The 27,669-nt window shown below is 48.5% G+C and overlaps 1 protein-coding gene across 3 annotated transcripts in view; it reads left to right on the forward strand.

Moving 5' to 3' along the window:
- COL27A1 (collagen type XXVII alpha 1 chain) overlaps positions 1-27,669 on the forward strand; it is a 255,228-nt gene that overhangs the window by 120,370 nt on the left and 107,189 nt on the right. For all 3 annotated transcript variants that reach the window (XM_034793733.1, XM_034793734.1, XM_034793735.1), the window contains 3 exons: positions 6,416-7,294; positions 20,095-20,139; positions 21,734-21,853. In XM_034793733.1, the coding sequence (XP_034649624.1) occupies positions 6,416-7,294; positions 20,095-20,139; positions 21,734-21,853 (1,044 nt within the window). The remainder of the gene's footprint in view (positions 1-6,415; positions 7,295-20,094; positions 20,140-21,733; positions 21,854-27,669) is intronic.

The raw sequence follows: 27,669 nt of genomic DNA on the forward strand, positions 1-27,669 counted from the left end.
TTTTTACAGCGTTCCTACGCCCCTTCCCCCGCACTTCTCCCACCTCCCAGGCTTGCAGCGCCAATCAGCTGTTTGGCGCTGCAAGCCTGGGACGGGAGGAGAATTAGAGGAGGGGCGGCGTTCTCAGGGAGGAGGCGGAGCAGAGGTGAGCTGGGGTGGGGAGCTGCCATGCGGCTCCCGGGGGGGGGGGGGGGCTGGGGGGGGGGGGGGGGGGGGCGCCTGGGGGGGGGGGGGGGGCGGGGAGCAAGGTGGAAGCAAGAAAGGTGCACTGGCCCTGTGCACATTTCTTGGCATCTTCCTGGTGCCATTTCTGTTCCAGGCCTCTCAAGGTGTTTCAGATCATGCTTTGCAAACGCAACCACTGCTCAGCAAGTTCAGGCATTTCACTGCCCACAGGGTAACCCACAGCTGGCACCTCTGGGGTTTGCATTAAGCCACAAGTAGAACAGACACTGTCGTTCACCTTTATTCAAAGGGTTGTAAGCATATCGAATAAATGTGACGAGGAATCTGTCCCTCACTGGGACCTGAACCCACGAAGTTCTGACCCACAAACCAGGACCTCTCTGCAAGAAAAGTCTCCATTTGCTCTTATCAAGAGTATTGCTTATTTTCTCCCCAGACCACCATTTTTTCTTACTTATTTTCCCCTCCTCCCTCTGTTTTTTGATGTCTAACCCTTTGTCCCACAGAAGCATCCACTGGCTTCTGGTTTGCGGTGGGAGTTAAGAGACAGAACGTCAGCCGTCAGGGAGGCCTGTTCATGAATTCAGAGTCGCAACAAGTCTGCGCTCATAGGCATCCCAATCTGGGGAGGGGTGGGAACGGAGAGCTGTTCACCTCCACACTGCTCACCTTCACAAGCCCGTGCTGCTTCCTCCCATGCAGATGACCTCTACTGGGCTTTCTTTGTCTGGCCCATAGGAGATTGCCAGTCAAAGGCATGTTCTGCTACAGAAAGGGCTTGTGGGACATGTTCTCTTCCACTGCCATGGATAACTCCATTAAGGATGCTCCAGTGGTTAAACTGCTAGCCAGGGGCTTTGGAGATGTGGGTTTAATTCCCTGCTCTGTCCCAGACTTCCAGTGTGTCCTTGAGACTTAGGGTATGTCTACACTGCAAAAGAAAACCCATGGCAGCAAGTCTCAGAGACCTGGGTCAACTGACATGGACTACAGGGCTAAAAAATAGCCGTGGAGATGGTCCTGTCCAGGCTCAGAGTTGCACCCTCTAGACTAGAGCCTGAGCAGGGATGTCTACACTGCTAGTGTTAGCCCTGGAGTGCAAGCCCAAGTCAGTTGATCTGGACTCTGTGGCTCGCTGCTGCGGGTTATTTCTGGTTTGCGAGGGAAAATGGACACTGTAGTTGGACACCATTGCCCTGGGCTCTGTTAAACTAAAGCCTTTCTCCAGTCAAATCTGACCACACCCTGGCTCCTGGAGTTTTATAATATATTCACATAGCCAGGAGCAGAGAGAGACAGCTCACTCCAGTGCCAACGGGATAAAATTTCCTTACCCACTCCTGATATTTAAGTACAAATTGGCAATGGCTCTTTTTCTTTCTTTCTTTCTTTCTTTTTTTTTAAATAAGAACCCAAAATCTGTGGTGTGCTTTGGAGCCCAGCCATACTTGCAGTCTGTGCTTCCATTGAGAAAAATGAGGGCACTTGTCGGGACTAGCTCTGTGGTAGTGAAGTGGGTGGGGCTATGTAGCATCCCTTATGCCAACTGCACAGTCTAACCTTTCCATTCCCCATGCTTGGTTTTGCCCTGCGGGACATGATGAAGATCCTTGTGCTGAGTTGTTTGCTGCTGGATTTGCAAGCAGCTCGGGCTGCCATAGGCTTTCCTAAGGTAGGGGAATTTTGAGCAGGGGGTTGGACTGGATGACCTCCTGAGGTCTCTTCCAACCCTGATATTCTATGATTCTGTGAATTGTTTGGAGTTGGTGTTAATCTCCCCCAGGGGCACCCAGCCATGGAGGACCCAGCTGCAAGTCTCATGTATTGTAACATGAAATTATTTGTCCTGGAGGTTCAGTCCAGTTTGATTGCAAGTAGTAAAGGTTTTTGGTTTGTGTTCTTTTCCCCATATCTGCATCCCTTCAGTTATTGATGTGTATGTGTGTGTGTCTCTCTCTCCAGAAGACAAACTTATTTTACCCCCTTAGAGAGTGCCTATATCAGCTCCTTTGAAGATAAGTAAATGCCCCCGTTAAATTGTTTCAGAATGTCCCCAAAGAGGATAATAAGTTGGTTGGGGTTAAACAGCACGTAGAGTGCAGGGACATTTTGCTGTATATTTATATCATGTCTATAAATCTTTTCAGGCAAGCAACTGTGTGTCGTTCTGCTGATCTGGTTCTGTCTTCCGTAGATCTTCCTTCAGGTAGTGAACGGGGCATGGCCAGGTCCTGTTTTTAACCTGACTTCCTTTCTGCAGTGTGACTGACCTCTGTGGCTATGCCAGGGTGACCAGATGTCCCGATTTTATAGGGACAGTCCCGATATTTGGGGCTTTTTCTTATATAGGTGCCTATTACCCCCTACGCCCCATCCCCATTTTTCACACTTGCTCTCTGGTCACCCTAGAGAGCTGCTGATTTGATGATGCTGCCTCTCAATCCTGGGACTCCAGTTGTGTTTGTTTTTATTCTGAACTCAAATAATTCATTTTGAAGTGATTTTTTTCTTCTTTATTTCTGCTCGAGGTGGCTGTTTGTTTCTCTGTTAATCAGGCTTGCCAGGAGACTGAATCTTGTGTGAGAGACACTCGAGGAAGTGGATTACTGTGGACTCTGTGCATCAGACAACAATGTGTTATTGACTTTCCTTCATTTTAATTGTGGAAATGCCGTATCTAACTGTATGGAGTTTACACTTATTTCAGCTAGATCAGAGGTTTTCAACCTTTTTTTCATTTGCAGACCCCTAAACATTTTTGAAGGGAGGTGCCAGACCCCTCTGGAAATCTTACACATAGTCTGCAGGCCCCCAGGAGTCCACGGCCCACAGGTTGAAACCCACTCAGCTAGATCAGTGCCCTGATGACTGCAGTACAGTGCCACGGAGCAGCACTTGCACTGCCACAGAGCGGAAGGATTTACTATTTGGCCCCAAGTTTCAGTTCAGTTTCCTTTAAATAAGTTGTGTGTATCTATATTTAGTCATCTAGAAGCCCAACCAACTCTCTGTTCCAAGGAGCAGTATTGGAAGAAATTACTGACAGAGAAATGTCCCTATTTTTACAAATACGCACACATTGTGTGTAGACATCAATCAAGCATGTCATCCAGGGTTTCATTTTGTGGCTTCATTTAGTGCTTGAGGAAACGAACATTGGAGTTGTTGGCCAAAAATGCTTTGAATACACTAGTCTTTTGGGGAAATCTCCTAGTAGCTTCACTGGGGACAGCAATAGCAGGAGTGATAGTATAGGCAGAGCCATCCGCGTTTTTACCACCGTGTCTAGCCTGGCTCAAAGCAGGACTAGTTAACAGAGAGGAAAAAATGCTTGTCATTGCCAGAGCTCTACTTGTACTAGTGCTTCCACTACGGACACTGCTCTGCAAATACAGTAGTGCTGTGGTGGGAGACTTCCTGAAAAACACATTTATCCTGACGGCAAGCTCGCTGTTAGTTCCATTGGTAAGTAACCAGGGCTTACATCTGTGGCATTGAGTATTAAAATACTTGTTGTGAGCGCTCAGCCTGATTGAAACAAACTCCTGCAGTGAGTATGGATACCTGTTAAGTACAGGGCAACTTGCCTTAAGCGGCACCCAAAGGACCCACAAAAATGGATGGCTTATGCAGAATGATACGACACATTCTGATTCTCCTCTTACTCCAGTGTAAATTGGGAGCCACTCCTCTGAAGTCACTGGAATTACACCAGGGTAAAACTTGCATGAGGAGAGAATCATACCTGGATCGTTGCTGGTCAGCAATATTTTGACACAGCGTTTTTCATTGAAAAATGCTGATCCAGCAATATCAGAATTTTCTGTGGGAAAAGGGTCTCTTTTGATGGAGTTCTCAACTTGAAATATTTTTGAAAACGTTTTGAAATGGTCAGTGTTTCTTTTGACCTATTGGAAATGAAAATGGTTTTGGTTTTCCAGTTTGAAACCACTTTTTGTTTTGAAATGTAAGTTAATTAGAGTAAAAACAGATTTTTAAATGGACACAGTCAAAACAAAATGTTTCCATTAACTGGAACTGAATTCTCCCCCTCCTCCTTTCTGGATCATGAACATTTTTGAGATTTTTCACTTTGTCCTGATTTGGGAAGGGCCAAAATGTCAAAATCTCAAAAATGTTCATGGGACGGGGAAACTTTCCTGCCCAGCTCTACCTAGGATGTTGGCAATACCTTAGGGCACAAGATAAGAAGTTGCTTGATAAGAGCTGTATCTTGTTCAGGTTTCTCTGTAATCAAGACAGCATCTCATTGATTCTAATAGGTGAACTTAAAAGGGGATGGTTGTGTTGTGTTAACTTATCAGCAGGATCATGGCTTTGATGGACACCCACCCGCCTGGCCCTGCTTCCTTGTGAATCCAGGCCTCTTCTAACACTGTTACAGAAACAGAACTGTGGGCAGGGTAACGGAGTGAGGTCTGTTTTCCTTCCTCTTGGTTTCCACCTCTTCCCGCCCTCCTGTCATGTTAAATGAGGCACCACATGTTCTGGAAGTTTAGTTATGTTTCCTCTCTTGATTTTGCCTCGTGGTGCACTAGCTGTTTGTGACCGATTAATTCAGCATTTCTAAATAAGCAACAGCGGGTCTGTTAACCAAGACCTGGTGCCTAACAAACAGTTGGGCTAAATGATGTTGCTATCCAGTTCTGCTCAAAGCAAGATCCTGGCAGATGTGGATGGGCTAGAGAGGATCTCACGTACGAGTGTTCCTTCCTGGTCTGTCCCCATTTTAGCAACAGCATAACCCTGGTAACAAGGCTAATAACTCTGTCTACACTAGCATTCCTGCTGTTGCTATCACCAATGGAGCTGCAGTTGTGGGAGATTTAAAAGGGAAACGCAAGTGTGGGGTGTGGTCTCCCTCTAGTGACTGCTTTAAGAGGATTCTGATTGTGATTTATTATTTGTATTGTGGTAGCGCCTAGTCATGGACCAGGACTCAGTTGTGCTAGGCACTCTACAGACACAGAACAAAAAGGGCTTACAGTCTGAGACAACAGACAACAAATTCTGGATTCAGACCTCACTGTTAACCTACGCTGGAGTTACTGAAGATGAAGTTTAACGTATGTTCTAATGCAGCGAAACCACTTTGGGTAGAACATCTTACTTGTTTAGGGAGGTTATTTTCTTTTTGAGTTTGGAACTTTTTTAATGTCATGATTTCCCCCTCCCCTCTTCCCACTCCCCTGTCACTGTATGGGAAAGGGTGAGGTACCGGGACTCCATCTCTCTTGTGCTAGGAAGCTGCAAGAACAATTGCTGCTTTCACCATCCCTAAGGGGGCAGTTTACTATGATGGGCTAGCCCAGAATGAAACCCTTGCCAGTCACCATGTTTAATTCATTAATTTGCCACAGATGTCCCAGAGACTGCACTTCCTCTTATCTTTCCTTCTCCCTGCCTCCCAACCCCCTTCCCTGCTGGACCCTCAAGGAGGTTTGCTGCCTAGAGTGTTATTCCAGCTGCTGTTAAATGGAAGAGGAAGTTTCAGAGTAAGGGCTGGGAGCTTAGCAGTTGCCCTTAATTGAGACATGCCTGAGTGTGTGACTGCACTGAGACCACAAGGAGACTTTAAGTGCTTTGAAAGTTGTATCTCAAAGACTTTGGGTTTATGGATTTGTGCCTCGTGTAATTCCGTGGACTTCAGTTAAATCCGCTTGCACCAGAGTTGGATTTCCATCCTCATAACTCTGGCCCCTGGTGCCCCTCCACAAAAACAGGTGTTTAATTTTGTTTTACCCTTTAGTTCGAGGTTGAGAGAAGCGGCTACATGTTAAAGTTTTGTCCGTGGCCTAGAATTTCACTTGGCCAATGCTCTGGGTGCCTTTAGCAATCTTCTAAAATGATGCTCGTGAATTAAGGAGCTCTGGGTTTTGGCTCCTTAGCTGAGAAGTTCCATTTTGCCCTGAAATTAGGGATAAACTAGTCTTCCCACTACACCAGATCAAACCAAACAACCCAGCAACTCTGTATAATCAAAAATAAATGAATTACTTGCTCTATGCCGCTGTTACCCAGCCCTACCCAATGCCCCTTTGCTCATGGGTGAGGGAGAAAAGGTTGGACCTAAAAGCTAATAAACATGGGTTGTTTCTGGACCAGCATGGCCAACAGCAGGTGTTTTCCAAAGGCCTGGAATGCGAAGAGAGAATGTCTTGTCAGGTTAAAATGATTAAAAATGTCCTTTCTTCTTCCTCCCTTTCAGGGCTCAAAATTTACTACTTCAGATTTGGCCGTGCGGCCACCCCTGGTGTGGGAGAATTCCCAAGAGAACCTTAGGCCCAGGCCCAATGGAAGTGCCCTCACTTCAGCCCCTTCTACTAAAAGGCTCTCTGCTGAGGAGGAGGAAGAGGAGGAACACCTTTCTATTGAAGAGGAAGGCTTTGAGCTTTTGAACGCCACCTACAATAAAATCACAGGACCTGGCAGGCCCGGGGTTGGCAGAAGCGAGTTGGAGGTCACCGGAAATGCCAGTGATTCCATTACCACGGTTACCTCAGTTCCTGCTTCTGGGCGTCGAGATGTTCAGGTGGCTGATGACAACATTATCCTTTCGCGAACCTCCACCAAAGTCAACAGACCGGCTTCCAAGAAAGACCACGTTTCGAAACCCCAGGATGAGAACATCACTATGGAAAAGCTGAAGGGAGACACGGGCTCTCGGACCTGGTTCTCACGCAGCAAACCGATTGATGCCATCATAGACCTAGACAACCCTTCCATCTTCTCCAAAGTCTCTGCAGAGGTCAGCCAGACAGCGGTCTCTGCAGGAAACATAGCCAGGGCCCCCTCTTCTGACTCCCATAGGAAGGCGGAGGCACCTGTGGGTGAAGGAACCCTAGAGAGCCCTTCTAAAGCTTCCCTAAGCCCCGAGGATGCTGTGAAACCAATGCAGATATCACTGGATACTGAGGTGGTCCCCACAGAGCACAACAAAGGGGTCGTGCATCAAGGGAAGACAGGCAGTGAAGCAAAGGGGAGTGAGGACCATGGTCAGGCCGGTGTCTTGTGGACAGCAGCAGACGGTCAACAGGTTCGAGTGAAGCCAGGACCCCGGGGGCCGCAAGGACCACCAGGTTTGCCTGTAAGTGAAGTGAGGTGTGAGGGGTTGTGTTTGAGGGAACAGTTCTGTATACAGCGGGGAATCCTCATTTACCGTAACTGAAGCAGTCAGAAGTTACGAGCGACCGTGACTGCAACGGCACATGGATTTGGGGGAAGGCGGGGAGGTGTCTGAAGAAGAGGCTCAGATATTGGAGGCTCTTCTCCATGCCTGACAGCTGGTGAGGTCAGGAGACTTCCACCCCTCTGGCAGCCATGCTGAGCTGTCATTGCTCCCTGTCCCCATCAGTAACCGCAGGAGGCAGCCATTAATGCCGAATTGAGCATTCGGCAATAACCCAGGTACACCTCGTCCTTCCCTCCCTTTCAGCCCTGCCCCCACAACTACGGGTAGTCTACTGTAAAATATTAAACTGTTAACCCTTAAAGTGGCGTCACTGTCGTCCCCCCCCCCCCCCCTTTTCTAGCTGAATGACTGTGGAGGGGATGATGCATATACAGTCCTGGGCAGACAGAAGTAAAATCCAGCTCATTGGCGGAAAGAAAGGCAAATGCTTTCTGAAATTTTGAGGGTTTGCAATGATACTTGCAAGAGCAGCTGCTGCTTCCCTGCTGCCCAGGAAGGCTTGAAAGCCTTGGTGCCTTCTACAGCATTGGCAAACTTCAGAAAAGTCCTCCTGTTTGTAATTCTCACGTCAACCAAAGCATCATTTGAGGGTTCTAGGAATACAGGCACTTTTGAGCTAAAGCATCCTGAGGGTTAGAAGTTCCCCCCCGGTGACTTCCAGCTTCTTACTTTTGCTAGAGTCCCCAGTTGGTGATGGATTGTGTTATGTTCACAGCATAGACACAGAGAGAGAACTTAGATTAAACTACTCTGGCTGGAAGATTGCAACATAACACAACTTTATTTCTGAGAATTCAAACCGATAACACACAAGAACCCCAAAACAGAGAGAGAGAAAGCAGACTGCTCCCTAAGACAGCGAGAGACAACTCCCCCCACCTTGCTCTAGACTGGCTCTGTCCAGACTGACTCATCATGGGACGCTTCCCTATGGAGCCCCTTGCCTGCAAGCAGGATGTCCCCCCCCCACACACACACACCTGCAGTCTTAAAATGATAGTTTGCAATTCCAACACAGTCCTCAATGCACCACAGATTGGTGGATGCATGTGACCCAGCTCTCTTGTGCCCTTGCACCATGTCCCAGAACAATTGCTGCCCTCGCTCTCTCCATTTCCTCTCTTTCTCCTCCCATTTTTTCTTCTCTTGTTTTTCCATGTTTGTTTGTTTGTATAGCAATAGCACCTTGAAATCCCACCCAAGGTCCCCAGTGTGCTAGGTGCTGTCCAAATACATGGTGAAAGACAGTCTCTGCCCCAAAGAGCAGGGCAGGAGGTAAAACAGCAGCACAGAGAGGCAAAATCACTCACCCAGGACTTCACAGTGGGTCAGTGGCCAAACCAGGAATAGAATCCAGGTATCCAGAGGCCCAATCAGGTTCCCTATTCACTAAACCATCCTTCCTTCTATGTATGTCTTGCCCGACCTTCTATATTTTATTTGTCTTCAGCTCTCCCCCTTTTCTTTGTTGCTTTCCTTCCCTCTCCCACCCCCCAAACAACAGTACGTGTTGTGGGGGTGGGCAGGGGGCATCCATCACTGGCTCTGTGGAACCAGGCTGAGGTTAGTGCTGCGGGAGCAGAGACAGGAAGCCTGGGTCAATGGGCAGCTGCCTGAGCCAATAGCCAAGATGCTGGTGCAGGCCTGGGGAGGGAAGGGTTGTGTGAAGGAGGGAGGTTTTGAAGAGTCATGGTGCTTAATATGCAGCATGTTTGCTGAGGACCTGGCACGCTGCTGTTTTCCCTACACCTGCTGTTCATCTCCCTCGCCTGTGCCGCCCAGAGATCCCTTGTTGGACTAACCTGTCTGCCTCGCGGGTGGGGAAAGACTATGCCATGGGTCCAGGGCTAGCTGCATCTCCATCCCCTCTCCGAGTGTACCTCAGGTACCAGGCCTTGGGCCTTTACCTTTCCTGGGGTGGAATCAGTTGATTCTCCCAATCTTAGACTGGGCCCTTGGCTACATCCCTGTGTGTGACAACTGTGCTACCCTTTGGTAGTGTGTGACCGGAGGTGAATACAGTGGCCAGCCGGCCTTCATAAACCAAGCTTGTTTAATCTTCACAGTAGCAATGAAGACATGAGACAAAAGGGATTTTAATGCAATGACCAGTCTATGTGCACGTCTGTCTTGCTTAAAGTCCTGCCACCCGGTGATGATGGACCGGGCAGACCTGTCTCCTGACACCCCAGTGGGTGTCAGTCTGTTCCCCTGAACAGGTCCCCAACAACTGTCTCTCCCTAGATGGTCCCTTTTTTATCCAGCCAGAGCTCTTTGTTCTCTCTGTTCCCAGGCTTTTTAGCCTTGCTGTCCAAAACCAGCTTGGTGGACTCAGCGGAAGGTGGCGCCAGTCTCCTCAAAGTCAGTGACTCTCCCATTGTCCTGTAACCCCCAAGTGGGGTGTGTGTGTGTGTGGGTGTCTCTCTCTCTTATCCAGAGTCACTGTTTTCACCTTCCACTTTCTTTCCTAACAGCGCTGTTGATTTAACCCAATATCGCATACAGCGACCATCCCAATAACCAGGTCAACATACAGTATTCTTACATTACTACAGCGCAGTTCCACGTCCATCACAGACTGCATTAACCCTTCATTTCTGAAGGCCTTAGCCTCTGATAATGGCTATGAACATGATCTTAGCTGGCTGGCTGAATGGATGTTTGTCCACCATCCAATGAAAGCCATCTGGACCATCTCTGCTTAAACAAACTTCCAGGACTAGAATTCTGAGTTACTTGCTTTTCCCTTTAATAATCTGCATGTATCAAGTTCTCTACCAGCGGCCGGTTTTACGTGGTTGTACGTGTGCTCAGGCTCTCCAGTCATTGTCATTAAATGGTCATCCTTTACCCACAGTTCCCACACAGTGGTACAGCAAATACCACAGTGATTTCCCTATAACTGCCGTGGGTGACTTTCTAATGGCAACAACTAACTGTATGTAAAATAATCAGCCCTAAGAGAATTCTGTCCCAGTCACAAGATCAATTCCGCTCCATCTCCCATCCTCAGACAAAATGTGTTTTATCAGCAGGGTATTGGGTCACTTGACATTTAAATTTAGGTCCATTAGGTTCCCCCCCCCCCCCCCCCCAGCCACTTTCTTGCTGCTGCTGTTTTTGCCTGCAGGACTACACTAGAGAATAGAACAGATGCCAAGAAGACTCCAAGAGTCACAAAGTTTTTACGACTTTTGACAATCCTGCTGTCTTGCCATCAGGACAGGGAGAATCACATGAGCAGAGCATGCAACAAAATGTCAGCTCCATGTACTCGGTGGACATGGCCTAGCCTGGCAGAAGCCAAAGTGATTAAAGCTAGTAGAAGAAAGCTGTACATTTCCTGCCAAATATTTCAGGAGGGGGAAAATTGGTGTTTAGTTCGATTTTTTTTTTTTTTTTTGGTAGAACTGTTCTTTTATGGCTAAACAAAACTGAAAAATTGACTGCTGAAAAGATGTTTCAACCAAAATATTTCGACCAGCTCTAAATGTCCCTTGTAGGTCATACTCCTTGTTCTAGAGCCCTCTGCACACGGGCCTGCTCTGGTGTGTTTCATCCACTTGTCTGAAGTGGGAGTCGAGTTGTGGGTCAGTGATTTTAGCCCTACTCCCCATAGTACAGCGCATATGTGTGACCAGTTAATTTTGTCTTAACATCTGCCATGAGGCAGATCCTGAATGGAAAAACGTAACCTGGCTTGTAACTATGATCCAGGGACTCGGAGTTGCTTCAAGTAATTTCAGGTGTTTCCTTTTGTAAATCGGAGGCCTGGCAATTGGCCTGTGTCGATCCCATTTCTCACTGGGGTTCTGAGCCGCCCAGCCCATCTAGGGGGTTTTAGGTGCACAAGCCCCATCGAAAGGTTGTGAAAATGCCCCAGGGACTAAAGCAAAGAAGTGATGGATTTTTCAAGTGTTTAACTATGTCCCAGAAGGCATTAAATCTGGAAAATATTTTTCTCCCAAGCTGGTTTTAGGTCGGTGCCATTGCCTAGGGCCCCACACAATGCACAGGCCCCTGTGAACGTGGCAATAAATTCTGCTGCTCCAAATATGTCCCTCTACTGGACCAGGTGTCTTGATTCTTGCTGTAAGTTCTGGCCTTACCCAGTGGGCTCTGCTCTGCTTAGCCTGGCTCAGTGCTTCAGATTCTCCTTCCTTGCTTTAGTGATTGCACAGCTGTGCCTGGTGCCTTGCAGAAAGGCCAAAGACAGGGCGCCTGGCCTGAGGGCTTCACAGTCTGCAATAGATGTGACATGATGTGATGTGAGAAGAGGGTGACACTAAGCAAAGCTACTAATCCAGTGCACAGTGTGGATTGTGTTAGGTCCTGTCTTTTCAGTGCACAATTTCCAGGCGGCAGGGAACCCAGTTGGTGGGACTGGAGATGGGAGAAGACCCTGGAGGAGGCGAGGGAAGCTGAGTGCTATTCAGGATAGGGCCGGGCTTCCCAGGTGCAGTGGGTGTTGAGGGCGAGTGTATGCACAGGGGGAGATGAATCCACAGAGGCTGTGACGAGGAAGAGGAGCCCAGCTCATCCCTGCTGCAGTCACACAGAGACGGGCAGGTGAGGGAAGCTCCAGCGTGGCAGGGTGTTATCAGCTAGAAAGGCTGGGTCAGGTCTCGTCAGTGCAGAGGAGTTGGAGGGTTTCGGCTGCTGGAAGGAGGCCAGCCTCCTATCGCTTGGGTTTGGGTGCTTGTCCCTCGAGCCAGGCACTGGGGAGTTTTGCCACCGGGAGAGGAGTTGGACCATTGGTGTCTCCAGCGGAGTCGTCTGTCCCAGTGTCCTGTGCTGGCTCTTGCTGCCTAACTCTGCTTGTAGAGTTGGCAGAGACCCAGCAGAGGGCTTGGGTTAAAGTGCTGCCGACCCCAGCAATAGCACAGTGGAGGAAAGCAGGGGTGCTCGTTGGTTCTGAAAGTGGGGAGGGGGCGGGAGGCACAACAGGCATGAGAGCCGGTGGGTTGATGCTCGATTGGCTTGAATTCGGACTTGCACGCTGTGCTGCCTCAGGAAGCCAGGCTGAGCGTGGGCGGCTAGGGAGGAGATCGCGCTGTCTGGAAGCGGAGCAGCGCCACTGAGGACAAGTCCCGGCTGCACCAAGTCCACAAAGAAAGCCCGAGGTGGCGTCTGCACTTGGAGCGAGGGGTGCGATTTCCAACTCACGAACCCGGGGCAGCTCTCAAGGAGCTCGCGCGCTACAAACGGGAGTGTGCTACTGTCCCTACGTTACTATTTGTAGCACACGAGCTTGACGTGAACTGGGAATCACACCCCCAACATCGAGGACCCTACCCCATAAGAACAGGGCCCAAAGAGGTGGATGGATATGGCAGCATAGAAGGGAACCGCCAAGGAAGAGAGAGGGCATTGCCTTGAGGAAGGAGTTCTGATGAGAAATCCTGTGGCTTCCTCTGTATTTAATATTGAGCGGGGTGACATTCATCCCTGACTGGTTTGTCACAGGCAGCTCAGCAAGGCAGAGGGCGATGGGCTCCCCTGAGTCGGCGTTGAGTGAGAAATGAATCGAGATCTCTTTCGTCTGTGATGCCAAAGACTGGGTGGTGGATTGGTGCCAGGCAAGGGAAGCACAGAATAGCACTGATATTAAATAGGGAGTGGGGGGGCTTTCACATGGAATTATGGTTGTTGATTTCTGTTTTTAAATAGTACAAACATTACAGACACAAGAAACCCAGAGTTAGTTAAGGCTCTTAAGCTTATATTAATCACATCCTCTCTCCTCTCTTAAAACTTTATACTGACGCCCATTGCCACATATCTTAGCACCTTCCACATTAAGTCTACAGCAACAGCTAAGTCCCTGGTGGACTTCATGCAGTCTCTGACACTTCGCCTTTTGGGGGAGTCAAAGTCTGCTTGGGGTAAATTGGACAGACTTCTCCTTAAAGTCCCTAAAATTAAGGTCTGGGTGTTGGGCCCAAAGGTTGCACAACTACTGAGCAACAAAGTTAGGGGCCTCCTTTCTGTGCCTCTGTTCCTGCTCCCACCCTTAGTCTCTGCCCCCCAAACACTTATACAACAGACAATCTCTTCTTATGTACAGCGCCCTGCACAGTGGGGGCCCAGTCTTGTCTGGGGGCTCTAGGTGCCACTGTAGTAGAAATAAGGAGGGAAACTGAGGCAGAATGATATGGCCAAAGCCCTAGGGTGAGTCAGGAATTAGAACCCAGGAGTCATGATTGGGCTGCAATAATGAGAATTCCTCTCCCTCTTCCGAGCTCAGTAGAATGTCCCATTGCCACAGGGCTGTGGAAAAGTGATAGCCAGGGCAACATGGCAATAAAGGTATTCAACCTGTCTTGAATGGAAGCCTGGTTTGCTCCCTGTCTTACATGTTCAGTTTGTCTTTGTTTCCAGAGTGCCCTGGTTGTCCCTTCTCCTCCTTCCTGGCCTTCACAAACTCTCAGATTTCTATTTATTTGCATGCACAAGTCTCTCTGGTTCTAGATTTGTATATTTCTGATCTCTTGAAAATGGCCCTGTCTGGCTTTTTCTGTGCTTTGGAAAAGCCAAGCGATCGCTTTAACATTTTGATCCCATTTAGCTCTGCACAGGGTCTGACACTTGGCTTCTGAGATCATGATTCACTGCTGGACGGAGAGCTGGGGAAAGCGAGGCTGTGCTTGCAGCGTCAATGTTCATCTGCTCCGCCCTGGCAGCATTAGTTGCCTTTAGAAGGCAGTACAGCACAGGCAGATGGAGATAGCATGAGGTTTGTGGTCAACAGCCATGTTGGTGCGGGAGCCAAGGGGATGCAGCTCTTAACCCGGGCAAGGTTAATGCAGCGGTGCTTATGCTTAATGTTGGGAAAGGACACTCCTAGCATATTCTATTGCCGTCTCTCTGTCTGTGCAAAGAAAAAGCAATTGATCTTCCTTTGGGCTGCTAATGTGTCATACTCCTAAAGCAAGGATGCTTTCCACTTTCTAGCGCAGCCTGCGTGTCTCTGCTTTGCTGCAGTTCCTCAGCAGAAGTTTTATGCCTTTGCAAACTGTTTTGAGTAGCTGCCCACATAATGAATCCTAGATGGAGCTTTCCTTAATAACTTTGCACAGACGGCATTTGCTAACCAGGTCAGACTGTGCCTAGTCTTTGCAGAGAGGGGCATCAGAGTAGGGTGTAGTGGACTAAGTAAAGGTTTGAGATTGGGTAACCTGGGTTCTATTCCCAACTCTTCTCCTGATTTCCCAGGTGACCTTGGTCAAGTCATTTCTCTCCCCTACATTTCTGTCTGTCCATTTGAAATGTGGGAATGATGATACTCCTTAAGCGTTTGTAAAGAGATCTGAGGTCTAGAGGTGAAAAGCACTACGTTAAGTGCAAAGTATTTTTTTTATTTTAAAAACTGTTGATGCTTATGATCTCTGCGTCTCATTCTTCCAAAGATTTAACCACATTAGAAGCTTCTGTGCTGGGGTTTTGACTGCCAATGTTTTATATGGGGCGTGTTCAAGGTAGTTTGTAAGTATTGTCAGGCTTTTTTTATTCATTTTTTGTTTGTTTGTTTATTAATCAAATTTAGCACTGGTTATTTGAAGGAATTGGCATGTTTTGTATTCCAGGATTTACTCTGAAATCTGATAGAAACCCATTGTGATTCCATAGGGGAAGCAAATGCAGAAGCATAACTCTGGTTTTCTCTAAGGAGTTATCCGTTGTTTCATGACACATGCAGTTACAAATGTCAGGTCGCTCTGGAAGATGAAGGATTATGCTCCAGAATGACAGAGTATAATTTACCGAGAAAAATACGAACTTTCTTCTTTAAGAGACCCCATGGATCAATTTTCATCTTCTGCTCTGAAATGCTACAGCCATTGAGTCCATTATTCTTGGTGCTGTGAATGTGTTTTGTCTTGCTTTAAATGGTATCAATGTAAGAGGAATTTGGCTTGTAAGGAGAGAGAAATATATACTGTGAAATTGTAGCTGATGCCATGATCACTGTTGCATTCAGTAACAACTCCCAAATCTTCACCTCTTTCTGTCCATCATCTGTCAGGATTATTATGTTTGTCTGTAATATTTCCCTCCTGAGATGGCATTTATTTTGTGGATTTATGGTGGCTATTCATTAATGTGAGCTAGAAGAATATAATCTAATCAGTTCACTGTCCATCAAAATACAGAAAGATGGAGTATCCCAAACATGAACACAGCGTAGTTTATAATATGTGCCCATGGCCAAGACCATGGAAGAGGGATTTTTTTCTCTTTGAAAATACCAGTCCGTTTATGAGACTCAGGTACAGATTAATTTCAATATTAGTCATTATTTGTATGACAGTTGCATGTAGAGGTTCCAGCTGAAATTGGAGACGCATTGTGCCGTGATTGAGCTAACAGCAACATAGTGTGAGTGTCCCTGTCCTGAGTTGCTTACAGTCTAAGTAGACTAGACAGACAAAGGGCAGAAGGAAGGATTATAATCTGAAATGACACCACAGAGCATAAGTGTTTTGCCCAAGGTCACACAGGAAGGCAGTGGCAGCGTCGGGATTTGAACCCAGCCCTCCTGAGACCTCGTCCAGTGCCTTAACCACAAAATCAACCTTCCTCCCCAATTTTGGCTGAATGGTTTGCCCTGCTTGAGAGAAAGTCCTGCGCTGCCATGTAGGTCTCCCCAGTGTGCATGCAAAGAGGTTATAGGGAGACGTTGAGGCCTTTGAAGGGGCTATCCGCTAACTCGCAACATGCACGGACTAACAGTTCAGGGATGAGAACGTCCGGCGATGTCATCTGAGAGAAGATGGAAAAGAGGGAGGGGTGAATGGGAAGAGGGATTCTTCGGGGAAGGGTGCGGGGGGGGCGATATAAATAATAAAAAGCAGGCAGAGGAGACAAAAGAAGAGCAGATGTTGAAGAGAATTTAGAGAAACAGAGAGAGCGAGATGGCAGTTCAGGATGGAATGTGAGTATAACCATGTGAACTGGTGGGTTTCTTTTAGCAAGGGGTTAGCTGAGAGCAGAACTGAGCAGGGCCCTGAAGGTAAAGGATGAGGAAAACCAGGGAAGGGACTCGAGGAAGGTACCGATGCGGTTGGGGCAGCACAAGGAGGCTTTGATAGTCTTAAGCAGTATAGTGTTGCCTGGAAACGCCCTTTGGGGATGCAGAGGGGCTGGTCTCGTATGAGAGAAGAGAGGTTGGTAGCCGCACTAGAATGCCCGATTCCAGCCGGTCGCTCCAACAGGTCAGCTGTGCGAGCATCCCAAGCCAGTAGGAACCTAGAACTTAATTTCCCAGCTCTCATTGACTTCCGTGGTAGATGTGGAGACTCAACATCTCTGCAAATCAGGCCACTTGTTAATATGCACAAGTTGGTAGGTGCCCAGATTTGAGACCACTGGGTATGGCTTCCAGATACCATGGATGTGGGCATGGTGTAAATACTTAGAGACATTTGTGCCCACAGCTCTTATATTCTGGGCGTCTGTGTGGAGAGCGAAATCACGGACGATCGCTCCACACACCGCCCATTAAACAGGTGGGTTGCTAGCACAAATAATCAGCAGGACTAATTCATGTCCATGGCTGCCTCTCCTAGCTCTGTTGTGTTTTTATACCCGGGAGCTGCTTTATATTTTACCCACAACAGCGTCCGTCGGCATTACACACATCCTGAAAGTCAGCCAGAACTTTCCAATAGCACTTTTAAACATCAGGCATTTTACAGAGAATCATATTCTAGGATGAACTCCCCCGAGGTGGCTGTCATTTAGGAGAAATGTGCGCCATATGATTCTATTAAAAAAAAACAACAAAAAAAACCTCAAAATTGCTGTGCACGGGGCCGGAACGTCTGCGGCTGGACGTCCACAAAGCATGAAGCCATGTGGAATTCATACCTGTTGGCCAATGTTGTTCCAGTACAACGTTCTGGATAATGGCCTCGTCTTCAGAACGATAGTTGAACTATTTCTGTGCCAAGGCAGCTACCCTCAAATATAACTGGGAAATATGGACAGAGCAGTTTGATGAGTAATTTTCATTGCTGTTGGTGGCAGGGCCGGCTCCAGGCACCAGCCCACCAAGCTTGTGCTTGGGGCGGCACCTGGAGGGGGGTGGCATGGCGCGGTGCTCTGGCTCCGGCCGCCGGGGAGAGCGGAGCCGCAGTGGGCTCGCCGCCCTCCCCCCGGCGCTCTGGCTGCTGGGGAGAGCAGAGTCCCGGACAGCTCTCCGCCCTCCCCCCGGCGCTCTGGCCGCCGGGGAGAGCGGAGCCCCGGCCGGGCTCTCCGCCCTCCTCCCAGCGCTCTGGCCGCCAGCGGAGCCGCGGCGGGCTCGCCGCCCACCCTCCAGCGCTCCGGCTGGGCTCGATGCCCTCCTCACGGCGCTCTGGCTGCCAGCGGAGCCGCAGTGGGCTCGCCGCCCACCCCCCAGCGCTCCGGCTGGGCTCTCCGCCCTCCTCCCGGCGCTCTGGCCGCCAGCGGAGCCGCGGCGGGCTCGCCGCCCACCCCCCAGCGCTCCGGCTGGGCTCGATGCCCTCCTCACGGCGCTCTGGCTGCCAGTGGAGCCGCAGTGGGCTCGCCGCCGGCGCTCCGGCCGGGCTCGGCGCCCTCCCCTGCCACGCTGGGGAGTGGGTGGGGGTGGCGGGAGGCTTTTTTGCCTTGGGTGGCAAAAAAAGCCAGAGCCGGCCCAGGTTGGTGGTCCAGGGAAGGATATTGATAATTGATACAGACTATGGCTCTTTGTTTCGTCTTCTACTCAGCGTGAAAGGAGACTGGTTGGTTGGTTGGTTTTTTTGCTTGGCTGACAGAAGTCCATATGAATGCTACCCCCCTTCAAGCTAAACTCTTGGGTGAACGGAGCCCCACGTGGGGGGGAAGGGGATGGGGGCGGTGTCTCCGTTCAGTGCTTAGTAGAACAGGACTTGCATTACAGAGCTACCAGTCACGTGTTGGCTTGGCTTGCAGGCTGTGTTCAGTAAAAATCCCCAGGCCCAGAACGAATGTGTTGAATTGCAATTTTCCCTCAGGACTCAAGGTGTTTGCTTCCTGCTGCAATTGAAATCACCAGTGTTGTTGATGCAGGTGGTATATTTTGGGATCAGGGACATAGCTCTAATGATTTGAATAGAGCTACGCTAATTTACAGTAGCTAACGAGCTGAATTTGTATTAGGCTAGAGCAGAGGTTCTCAACCAGAGGTACACGTAGCCCCAGGGGTACATAGAGGCATTCCAGGAGTACAACTCCTCCATCTAAATATTTGCCTAGTTTTACAACAGGCTTTGTAAAAAGCACTAACGAAGTCAGTTCATACTAAAATGTCATACAATGAGTTGTTTATATCGCCCTATACACTATCCATTGAAATGTAAGTACAATATTTATATTCCAATTGATTTATTTTATAATTATTTGGTAAAAAGAAGCAAGTCAGCAGTTTTTCAGTAACTGTGTGGCTGTGACAACTTTGTATTTGTATTTCTGATTTTATAAGCAAGTCGTTTTTTAAGTGAGGTGAAACTTGGGGTACACAAGACAAATCAGACTCCTGAAAGGGGGACAGTAGTTTGGAAAGGCTGAGAGCCACTGGACTAGAGAACTTGATGTAGAGCTTTTTTTCCTTACAAACAACTGAAAACACAAATATACCACCCCCACCACCGCTGATGATATTTGTACTTCATCCTTTTCCTGAGCAAAAAGCTTTACAAACTAAAGATGGCTACTGTCAAATAGAAGGATTGGATCACATTTTCCAAGGCTGCTACGTACCATTTTTAAAAGTGACGGAGGCAGTCAAGAAACAAAGTCTCATTGATCATCAGTGGGATTTACACTGCTGAAACTGTTTCCCTGTCCTATGTGCGTGTGTCCAGCTCTGTCTCACCCCTGTATAGCCAATAACCCAGTGCTTATGGCACTCAGCTGGGATGCGGGAGACCCCTGTTCAAGTCTGACCTGATTTGGATCAGGGTCTCCCTTGTGTTTTGACTAGATTTTCCATCTTGCACTAAACCTTCCCTACAAAACGGACCCTTCAATTGGAACAGGACATTGTAGTGGGAATCAGCATTTTCCTGCAAAAAAAAAAAAAATGGAATCCGGCTATGTCTACATTAAAAACCCTGCAGTGCCCCAGTGTGGACACTTACTACTGGTTCTCGCATTGCTGCAGTAAATAGACCTCCCCAAGAGGTGGTAGCTATTTTCTTCCATCTCCCTAGTGCTTTCTATACAGGGGATTTAAGTTGGCGTAACTACTTCACTCATAGGTGTGGATTTTTCACGCCCCCTGAGCAATGTAGCTGAGTTGAGTTTCTTAAAGTGGCCTTAATTCATCTTATTTTAACTAAGAAAAACTGAATTAACGCCACTTTAATTTGAATGAGAGTGCCCATACGGGTTTAATCCAGTTTAACTAATTCACTTTAAAGTCCCACCTTTCATTAATCCATATTAATTTTCCTGAGTGCCCCATGTAGACAGGCCCTGTGATAGTCATGCTATTGGTTTCCACCCAGCCAGCAACAAGTTCAGCCTTCCAGTTGAGTTATCTGCCTTCCAGTCTGTGTTTGCAGTACCTCTGCTTAGAAATAACTGTCCTATGACCAGCTTGGGAGATCTTCACAGGTCAAGGTTGTCCTGTGCCAGCATCTGAAATCTTTGTAGGTGGAGCAGGGCAAACAAACACGGTTGAGTGACACAGCTCTTGTTTTGCTTTTCAGGGTTGTCGAGGGAGACGCGGACCTCTGGGACCCAAAGGAGACAAAGTGAGTAAATTGGAAAACTCTTGAAGTTCATTAGATGTGGTTTAGGTCCAGGGGTGAATGCAGCAGACATATCTTCTGATTAGAAACTGCCTGGTGAGCTTTCTGCCTACCAAGCCTGGTCGTCCAATACTTATACAATGATAATTCAGCTTTTGTTGGGATGTTTTAGAGCCAAATGCATGCTTGTGTCTTGAGACAGCCATTCTGTACAAGCACAGTAGAGGAGTTTGAGCTACTAGTATTATTCTGAACTACCAGTAGGTACCGTACAAAGTATTTATTATGCCCATTTCACAGATGGGGAAACTGATGCACAGAGCAGTAAAGTGACTTACCCAATACCATACAGGGTCAGACTTGAGAATAGAACCTGTCTCTCAAGGTCCAGTTCAGTGCTCTCGCTAGTAGACCACCCTGCCCTCTCTGTTAACAAAGACTCTCTATACCTTAGGAATAGCCTTGTCGACAAAGAGAGACCCTGGATGTTATAGTGTCGGGGGGAGGGAAGCGGGCATCGCTCCAGTGCTGCTTCACGTTGTCTATTAGGTTTGAGACTTAGCTCCTCAGGGTACATCTACACAGCAGGAAACCCCCACAGCAGCGAGTGTCAGAGCTCGGGTCCACTGACTCGGGATTGCAGGACTTGTGCTGAGGGGCTAAACATAGCAATGTAGACCTTCAGGCTCTGGCTGGACACGCTTCCCTCTCGCTGGTCTCAGAGCCCAGGCTCCAGCCCGAGCCCAAATATCTACCTGGCTGGTTTGGGCCTGTAACACAAGCCACGGGACCGTGAGTCAGCTGATCCAGGCTCTGACACTTGCGGCTGCCAAGGGGGTGGTGTTTTTGCTGTGTAGATGTACTCTTAACTCTCCAGGACAGCAGTGCACTACAGAGACCTATTCCAAAGGCTGTGTCCCTGCACAACGCCTCTTTTCCCAGCTTTAGAAACCCAAACTGCAGCCCTTGGCATGGTTAAATCCCAGTCCTCCCAGCTGTCCTGTCTGTGCGCAGGGTGCCTTTAAATCACCCCACACTCCCTCTTAAACAAGGAAGGAAGACACCAGGGCAGTGCTTGAAACTGTAGCCAGCAGGCCCACCTAGGGATGCTGGTTTCTCAGAAGTGGCTTAAAACCTTGGCCACAGAGACCATGGTGATTTTGCTGCTTCAAGTACAAAGGCCCTTCTCAACCTAGCATCATTCATCTGTCTAAACGTGGTGTGCCCCGATGGATGTGTACGATGTGTGCAGGTCGATGAAGTGATTATTCCCCTCTATTCGGCACCAGTGAGGCCACATCTGGAGTATTACAACTGTAATCTCCACCTTCAGCATCTCGCTTGGTCTGTGTGTATTCTCTGTACATTTTAGAGTTGGGACAAGCCACATGTTTCATTCCCAGCTCCAGACTTTCCCAGGGTTGTTTGGATCTCGGGGTTTTGATTTATCCCATTTGGGTCACAGGAATCGGCCCAGTTGTTCAGATCTGAACTCCCCCTCAGTTGGGGTACGTGGTTTTGGTTCAGGCTGGCTCTGGGTTTGTGTTGACTGAAAAATCCAAGCCCGTCTTAAAGGAGTTGCCCTTCTCTTTCCTAGGGGTACTCTGGTGCAATGGGGAGAACAGGCCCCCCAGGAGATCCAGGCCCCCCAGGCGTCCCTGGTGTACCTACCGTTGTTCTCTGGAGAAATTCAAAGGAGGACTGGCTGGCGTTCATGGTGAGTCTAGGACAAGCCCTTTTCTGCTGAGAAGGAAAGGAAAACTCAAACTGCTTGCTCCCCAGGGCAGTGCATACTAGGGTGAACTGCACAGCATCTGGCTTCTCCTGAAAACCCCTGAGCGGAGAGGTGCAGCACGAACTGGGACCGTGGCTTTCTTGCCAGGGTGAAACAAAAAAGGGACTTAAAATTTCTGCATAGAAAGAGTGTCACTTCAATAATACCTGCCACCTACGGCTCTCAAAGAGCTTCTGAGACACCAGTTGAGCCTCACATCATTGGGCAGCAAATAAATTCTATGCCCTTCTGACAGCTGGGGAAACTGAGGCACAGAGAAGTTAATTGTCAGATTTTAAAAGCCTGATCTCTATGTTTGCGAATACCTGCTCCAGCCTCAATGATGGCAGTGTTGGGCCAGAGCCTGGCAAAGAACCCAGGACTCTGGAATCCTAGTCCCGTGCTCTATCTACTAGGCCACACAGCCTCCCTCTGAAGAGTCTACAATCTAATTTCCAACCTGGCCCTATGCCTGAGGATAGTGGGGAGGGCAGGTGAGAGTTCTGGTAGTAAGACTGAGTGGTTTCTCAGCTTAGGCATGCTCATGTCTTTAACACATTTACATTTCTTTGATCATCTACTCACATCTTGTGGGCATCCCAGAAGAAGCTGGTCTTAAGGAGGTTCTTAGCATTGCCCTGCACAGTAAGCGTTCCATGGGCCCGAGGAACAGAAAGCTCATAGTCACTCAGAATGCACATTCTGGGGAGCAGTAAGAGAAAACCCTGCTACCCTCAAGTCAGAAACTCCCCCCGGGCATCAGCAGCAGGGTTTGAACCCATGATCTGCCATACCAAAGCACAGGTCTCTGCCAATTAACCTAAGGAAGAACTCTGTTAGCAGAGAGAACAGGAGTACTTGTGGCACCTTAGAGACCAAAAAATTTATCTGAGCATAAGCTTTCGTGGGCTACAGCCCACTTCATCAGGTGCATGCAGTGGAAAATACAGTAGGAAGATAGATAGATATACACAGAGAACATGAAACAATGGGTGTTACCATACACACTCTAATGAGAGTGATCAGTTAAGGTGAGCTATTACCAGCAGGAGAGAAAATACTTTTTGTAGTGGTAATCAAAATGGTCCATTTGGCAGCAGTTGACAAGAAGGTGTGAGGAACTGTGTGTGGGGGGCGGGAGGGGAAATAAACACGGAGAAATAGTTTTACTTTGTGTAATGACCCATCTACTCCCAGTCTTTATTCAAGCCTAATTTAATGGTGTCCATTTTGCAAATTAATTCCAATTCAGCAGTCTCTCGTTGGAGTCTAGCTAGCAGATAGTAACCATAGGCAATTAATCCTTTCCAGGGCTTAATTTTTAATGAAAGAGGGGCCAGGGCTCAAGCAATTTTTTTTACATTCATAACTGATGCCGCAAGCCCAGAGGTGCCGGGGCTCTGAACTGCCAAGCCTAAAGGTGCCAGAGCTCAGCCCAGGCAAGCCCTAGCACAAATGAAGTCCTGATCCTTTCTGTGGCCCAGCCATGAAATGAAAAGGGAGGTTGACACTCTTACCCAGCGTGCGATGCCGGCGTGTGGAGTGCTGTATATTCTGGCACACGAGCTTTGATTAGTCATAACTTCACTGGCGGGCTTCCTGCCGTGGCAGCAGCGGTGATGCCAGGGTAAATTCTGCAAAGCGGTGGAGACTGTAGCAGCAGCCTCCCTGCTTCACATACCCGCCTTTTCCGTTTTGCCAAAGATCAGCGCTGAACGAGCCGCCGCTGGGATTCCTCGGGAGGGCTAATCCGTGGTTTTCTATTTCAAGCATGAGGGTTTTGATATTTTTTTTCTCCCCTTCCTAACCCGCATTCCCAAACTTTGCCCTGGGGCAGCGGGAGGGAAAGCAATCCTGATTCAAACCACATGGCAAGAAGAGCAAGACTCCTAAGGAGAAGCATGTTTCAAGCCAGTGACACAATTCCAATTGAAGCTGTCCTGGCAAGAAATGGAAGCCGTATGTTTGGTATTTATTACGTTTCCTTTATTAGAACTGCATGCTGCTGCAACGTGATGTTAGGGAAGGTATATTAAAACATCAAAGGCCTTTAATGCTTTTTAAAGCTGCATCGTATTCCCTGCTGGCCGTGATGCATGCCGGCTGGGTTGCCGGCCGGCTCTGCAGGGGAAGCATATGTTGCTATTTCAGAGCCTACCACAGCCCTGCTTTTTAGCGCTGAGCCAATGTCCCCATGCAGCACCCATGATGTGTAGCCACTGGCTTTACAACTCTACCAACTGGCTTTACAAACAAGCCTTCCAGCACTCCGAAGAGGGGGCCAGCTGTTGGAATTAACCCGTGTTCTGGATGGGGAGTCAGGAACCAAGGGTTTATTGTAAGTAACTGGCCTGAGGCGATGTAGCAAGTCAGTGGCATGGCCAGGAATAGGGCTGTTGAAGGCCTAAATAGCCACAGTGGCAGAAAAATAATGAATTCTACGACTGACTGGAAGATTGTACCCCAGCTTTCAGGCACAGACCTGGCCATGGTGATCCACCTGTTCACGACATCCCAGGCTGGATTAATGCCCCTCGGAGCTAGGAGTGAAGCCATTGGAGTCTGAAGAAGGTCCAGGTTGTACCAAACGCACCCACCTACCTGCTTAGCAACGCTGGTTGCCCTGAAGGCAGCACCCCTGGCTCCCCGTAGATTAGAAAGCAGTTCTAGATCTCTGTTCTTATCACTCATGTGGCTAGTCCGGAGATCAGGTTTCCTCCTGCTGCCGTGGCTTCCCATGACAGTTGCAGTTGACAGGATCAGCCGATAATCAAGGACTTCTGGGTGCAGGAGGCAGGACATTCACAGAAGCTGGAGCTGCACTATGGACCCCACCCCCACAAGAGGTGGGAACACCGTGAAAGTTCAGATTTAAATAGCTGAAAACATCAAATTTATGATTTTTAAAATCCTATGACTGCGAAATTGACCAAAATGGACCGTGAATTTGGTAGGGCCCTAGCTATTGGCCACTGCTGCCATGGATTGACCCATGGTTTGACCTGCTGTGGCCCAGCCTGTCGGTGTGGTCTGTGGCCACAACAGGTTGATCAATTAACCGTGTAGGTTCCTAGCTGGCTCTGAGGAGCCACTGGAGCGTGTACTTTAGGGGTATTCTTTGTGACGCCAGCTGCATGTCCTGGCTTCGCCTCTGCTAAGGGGAACCCACTTTTTATTATTTCAGCAGGAGGTGTGAGGGGAGAAAGGAGGGGGCAATGCAGGTTTCACAAAGCGAGCTTGTAACAAGAACGCTTCGTCGCTGCTGCCGGTAGCTCCATCAGCCATGGGCAGGTGTGCTGTAAAAGCAAGCGCTCGGGGTGGGGTGGCACAGGTGAGGACGTGTTCCTCTCAGTGCACGTGTGTGTTGGGTACATTCTTGGGGTGGGTGTTCTTGTCTACGTTACTTCCGTCGTTCCCCTTTGTAAATAACATCAAAGAGGAAGGGACGGGGTGGGGGAGCTGTGAAGGTGCCAGCGTGACTGGGGAGGGGAGTTCACCATATGGGAAATGCAAACCGATTTCAAGGCAGTGGGGCCTGTGTTGCTTATGCTCTCCTGTTAGCAATGTGCCAGTGGGGGAAGTGAGAGATGCTTCTGGAGGAGGGGACTGAGACCTGCAGGTGCTTGGCAGGAGATGAGAGGGATCCTCGTGACTATGAGCACTGCTTTTGATATTGTTCATCACTAGCCAAGCCAGCAAAGGGATTTTTCGCATCACCTGTTTGGACATGAGCAGTGGCATTTCCATCAGAAAAGATAACCCAGCCCTGTGGACATTTGGTTCATTCCTGCCGGTGTTCTCCTAGGTTAGTCGGCGCCTGCTGTCACTTGAGTGAAGCCACTGAACTGGCCCAGCTCTCATTCACGGAGAGTACCGTGGAGAGCATCCACCACATAGCAGCCAGATGTTGTGATGCAGCATGTTTGTGCCGCGACTCATGTTGCATTGGAGAGGGGAGGTTTGTGTCATTCCAAGGTGTTGGCTGGGTCCATCAAGGGTCTATAGAGTCTGTTGTTTTCATCCCTAGATAGTGAAGAGATTATTGCTACTCCTATTAAGGTAGATGGAACGTGAATACTTTACATATCCCTTCCTGTGAGGTCACATGGGAGCAAACCCAGCACCTGGAATCTGAACCTTTCCAAATTTCTGAGAAGCTTGGGCTTGAGCTCCCTAGATCCAAACCTGCCTCTTTGATTTTTTTTGTTTTTTGTTTCAGGCCAGATCAGAACTATAAGGGAGGGTGAATTTCAGGTTTGGATGATGCCAGACTCCTCCCGAGAATTCAAACTGGCTGAAATGTCATGAGGTTTGTGCTGTTTATCCAAACTCTCGGCTAAAGCTAACCCAGCATCCACACCATTCTGATTGCCTGTTGCCATAGACCAGAAATTCAGTAAATAACTAAGAATGATGATAGAATTACAGAAGTTAGAGATGGAGGAAACCTGTGGGGTTATCTAATCCCCATCTCCCTTCTGCTAAATGGCAAACCTCATCATGTGCATTTGGGATCAGCCACCTATCTGATCAGTCACCTTTCCAGTCCTCATCTGCCTGCAAAATGGGGTGAAGTGACATCTCAATATTGGAGTTAGAACTCTGACATTCCTGGTTCCCGCTTCTGAGCTCTGTCCAGCTATGGGCATGCTTTTCTCCTGCCTGCCTGTAATACCGGTTTTATTTGGAGGCATTTTGTATTAAAGCTCCTGGTTTGGCCTCGTGCACTTGCATTCTGTTTGTTTAACATGCCTAAACTCTGTCACTTGAAAATATTGCCCAAAGCCATCTTTCGTCTGAGTGTTGTGAGCCCACAGTAAACAGTGGTATTATCGTATTATCTGGCGGGAACAGATGGTATCTGTAACAGGGTTTTGGAGGCTCTGTGTTCTCTGCAGAGATGGTGTATTCTCTTGCTACATGTGTCCGCTGAACAAAACATGGATCCTTGTGTATCATGGGACCCAGTGGCTGGCCCCTTGATCTTAACCAATTGCTACTCTGCAGGTGAAAAGAGCTACCAGGAAAGATGATGCGGAGTAGTTGAAAGGCCACCCCAGTAACTGCAGTGGTGGAGGAGGTGATGGGTTGGACCCCCCCTGTCCGGGATGCCACCTGATGTACTGGGGTTTCACTGAGCCTCTCTTGCTCCACTAGCCTGGATTCCCTCTCTCGGTTTTGCTGAATTAGGCAGCACACACACACAGGTAGGGCCACAACCAACAGCAGACACAGACTGAAGTCAGCTCTGTGTGAGAGGACTCACCCAGCACTCACAGTCACACACCTTTTGGGGGATAAACCCTAAATAATACTGTCTTGTGCTGTATAGAAAGATCTGCACAGCACAAGCTCATAAAAATTCGCCCTCTCTCTCAATGTGGAGAGAGATGCACAGCTTCTTGCTCCTCCCTCCCCCAGATATGAATTGCACAAACTGGGTTATGTTATAAACAAGAAATAAGTTTATTAACTACAAAAGGTAAATATTAAGTGATTATAAGGGATAGCAAACAGATCAAAGCAGATTACCTTAGTAAATAAACAAAAACCGCAAACTGAGCTTAACACGCTAGATAGGTACTATGTAGAAATTAGCAAAAATCTCACCCTGAGTGATAAACAGACTGGCAGATTCTTAAGGCACAGGTTGCCTGGGCTTTCCTGGGCTTTCATACACAGGCTAAAAATCCTTGTAGCCTGGGACCATCACTTCCCACAGTTCAGTCTGTTCCTCAGGTGTTTCCAGGTGTGGTGGT

This window comes from Trachemys scripta, chromosome 17 (assembly GCF_013100865.1).
Source record: "Trachemys scripta elegans isolate TJP31775 chromosome 17, CAS_Tse_1.0, whole genome shotgun sequence".
Taxonomy (NCBI): domain Eukaryota; kingdom Metazoa; phylum Chordata; order Testudines; family Emydidae; genus Trachemys; species Trachemys scripta.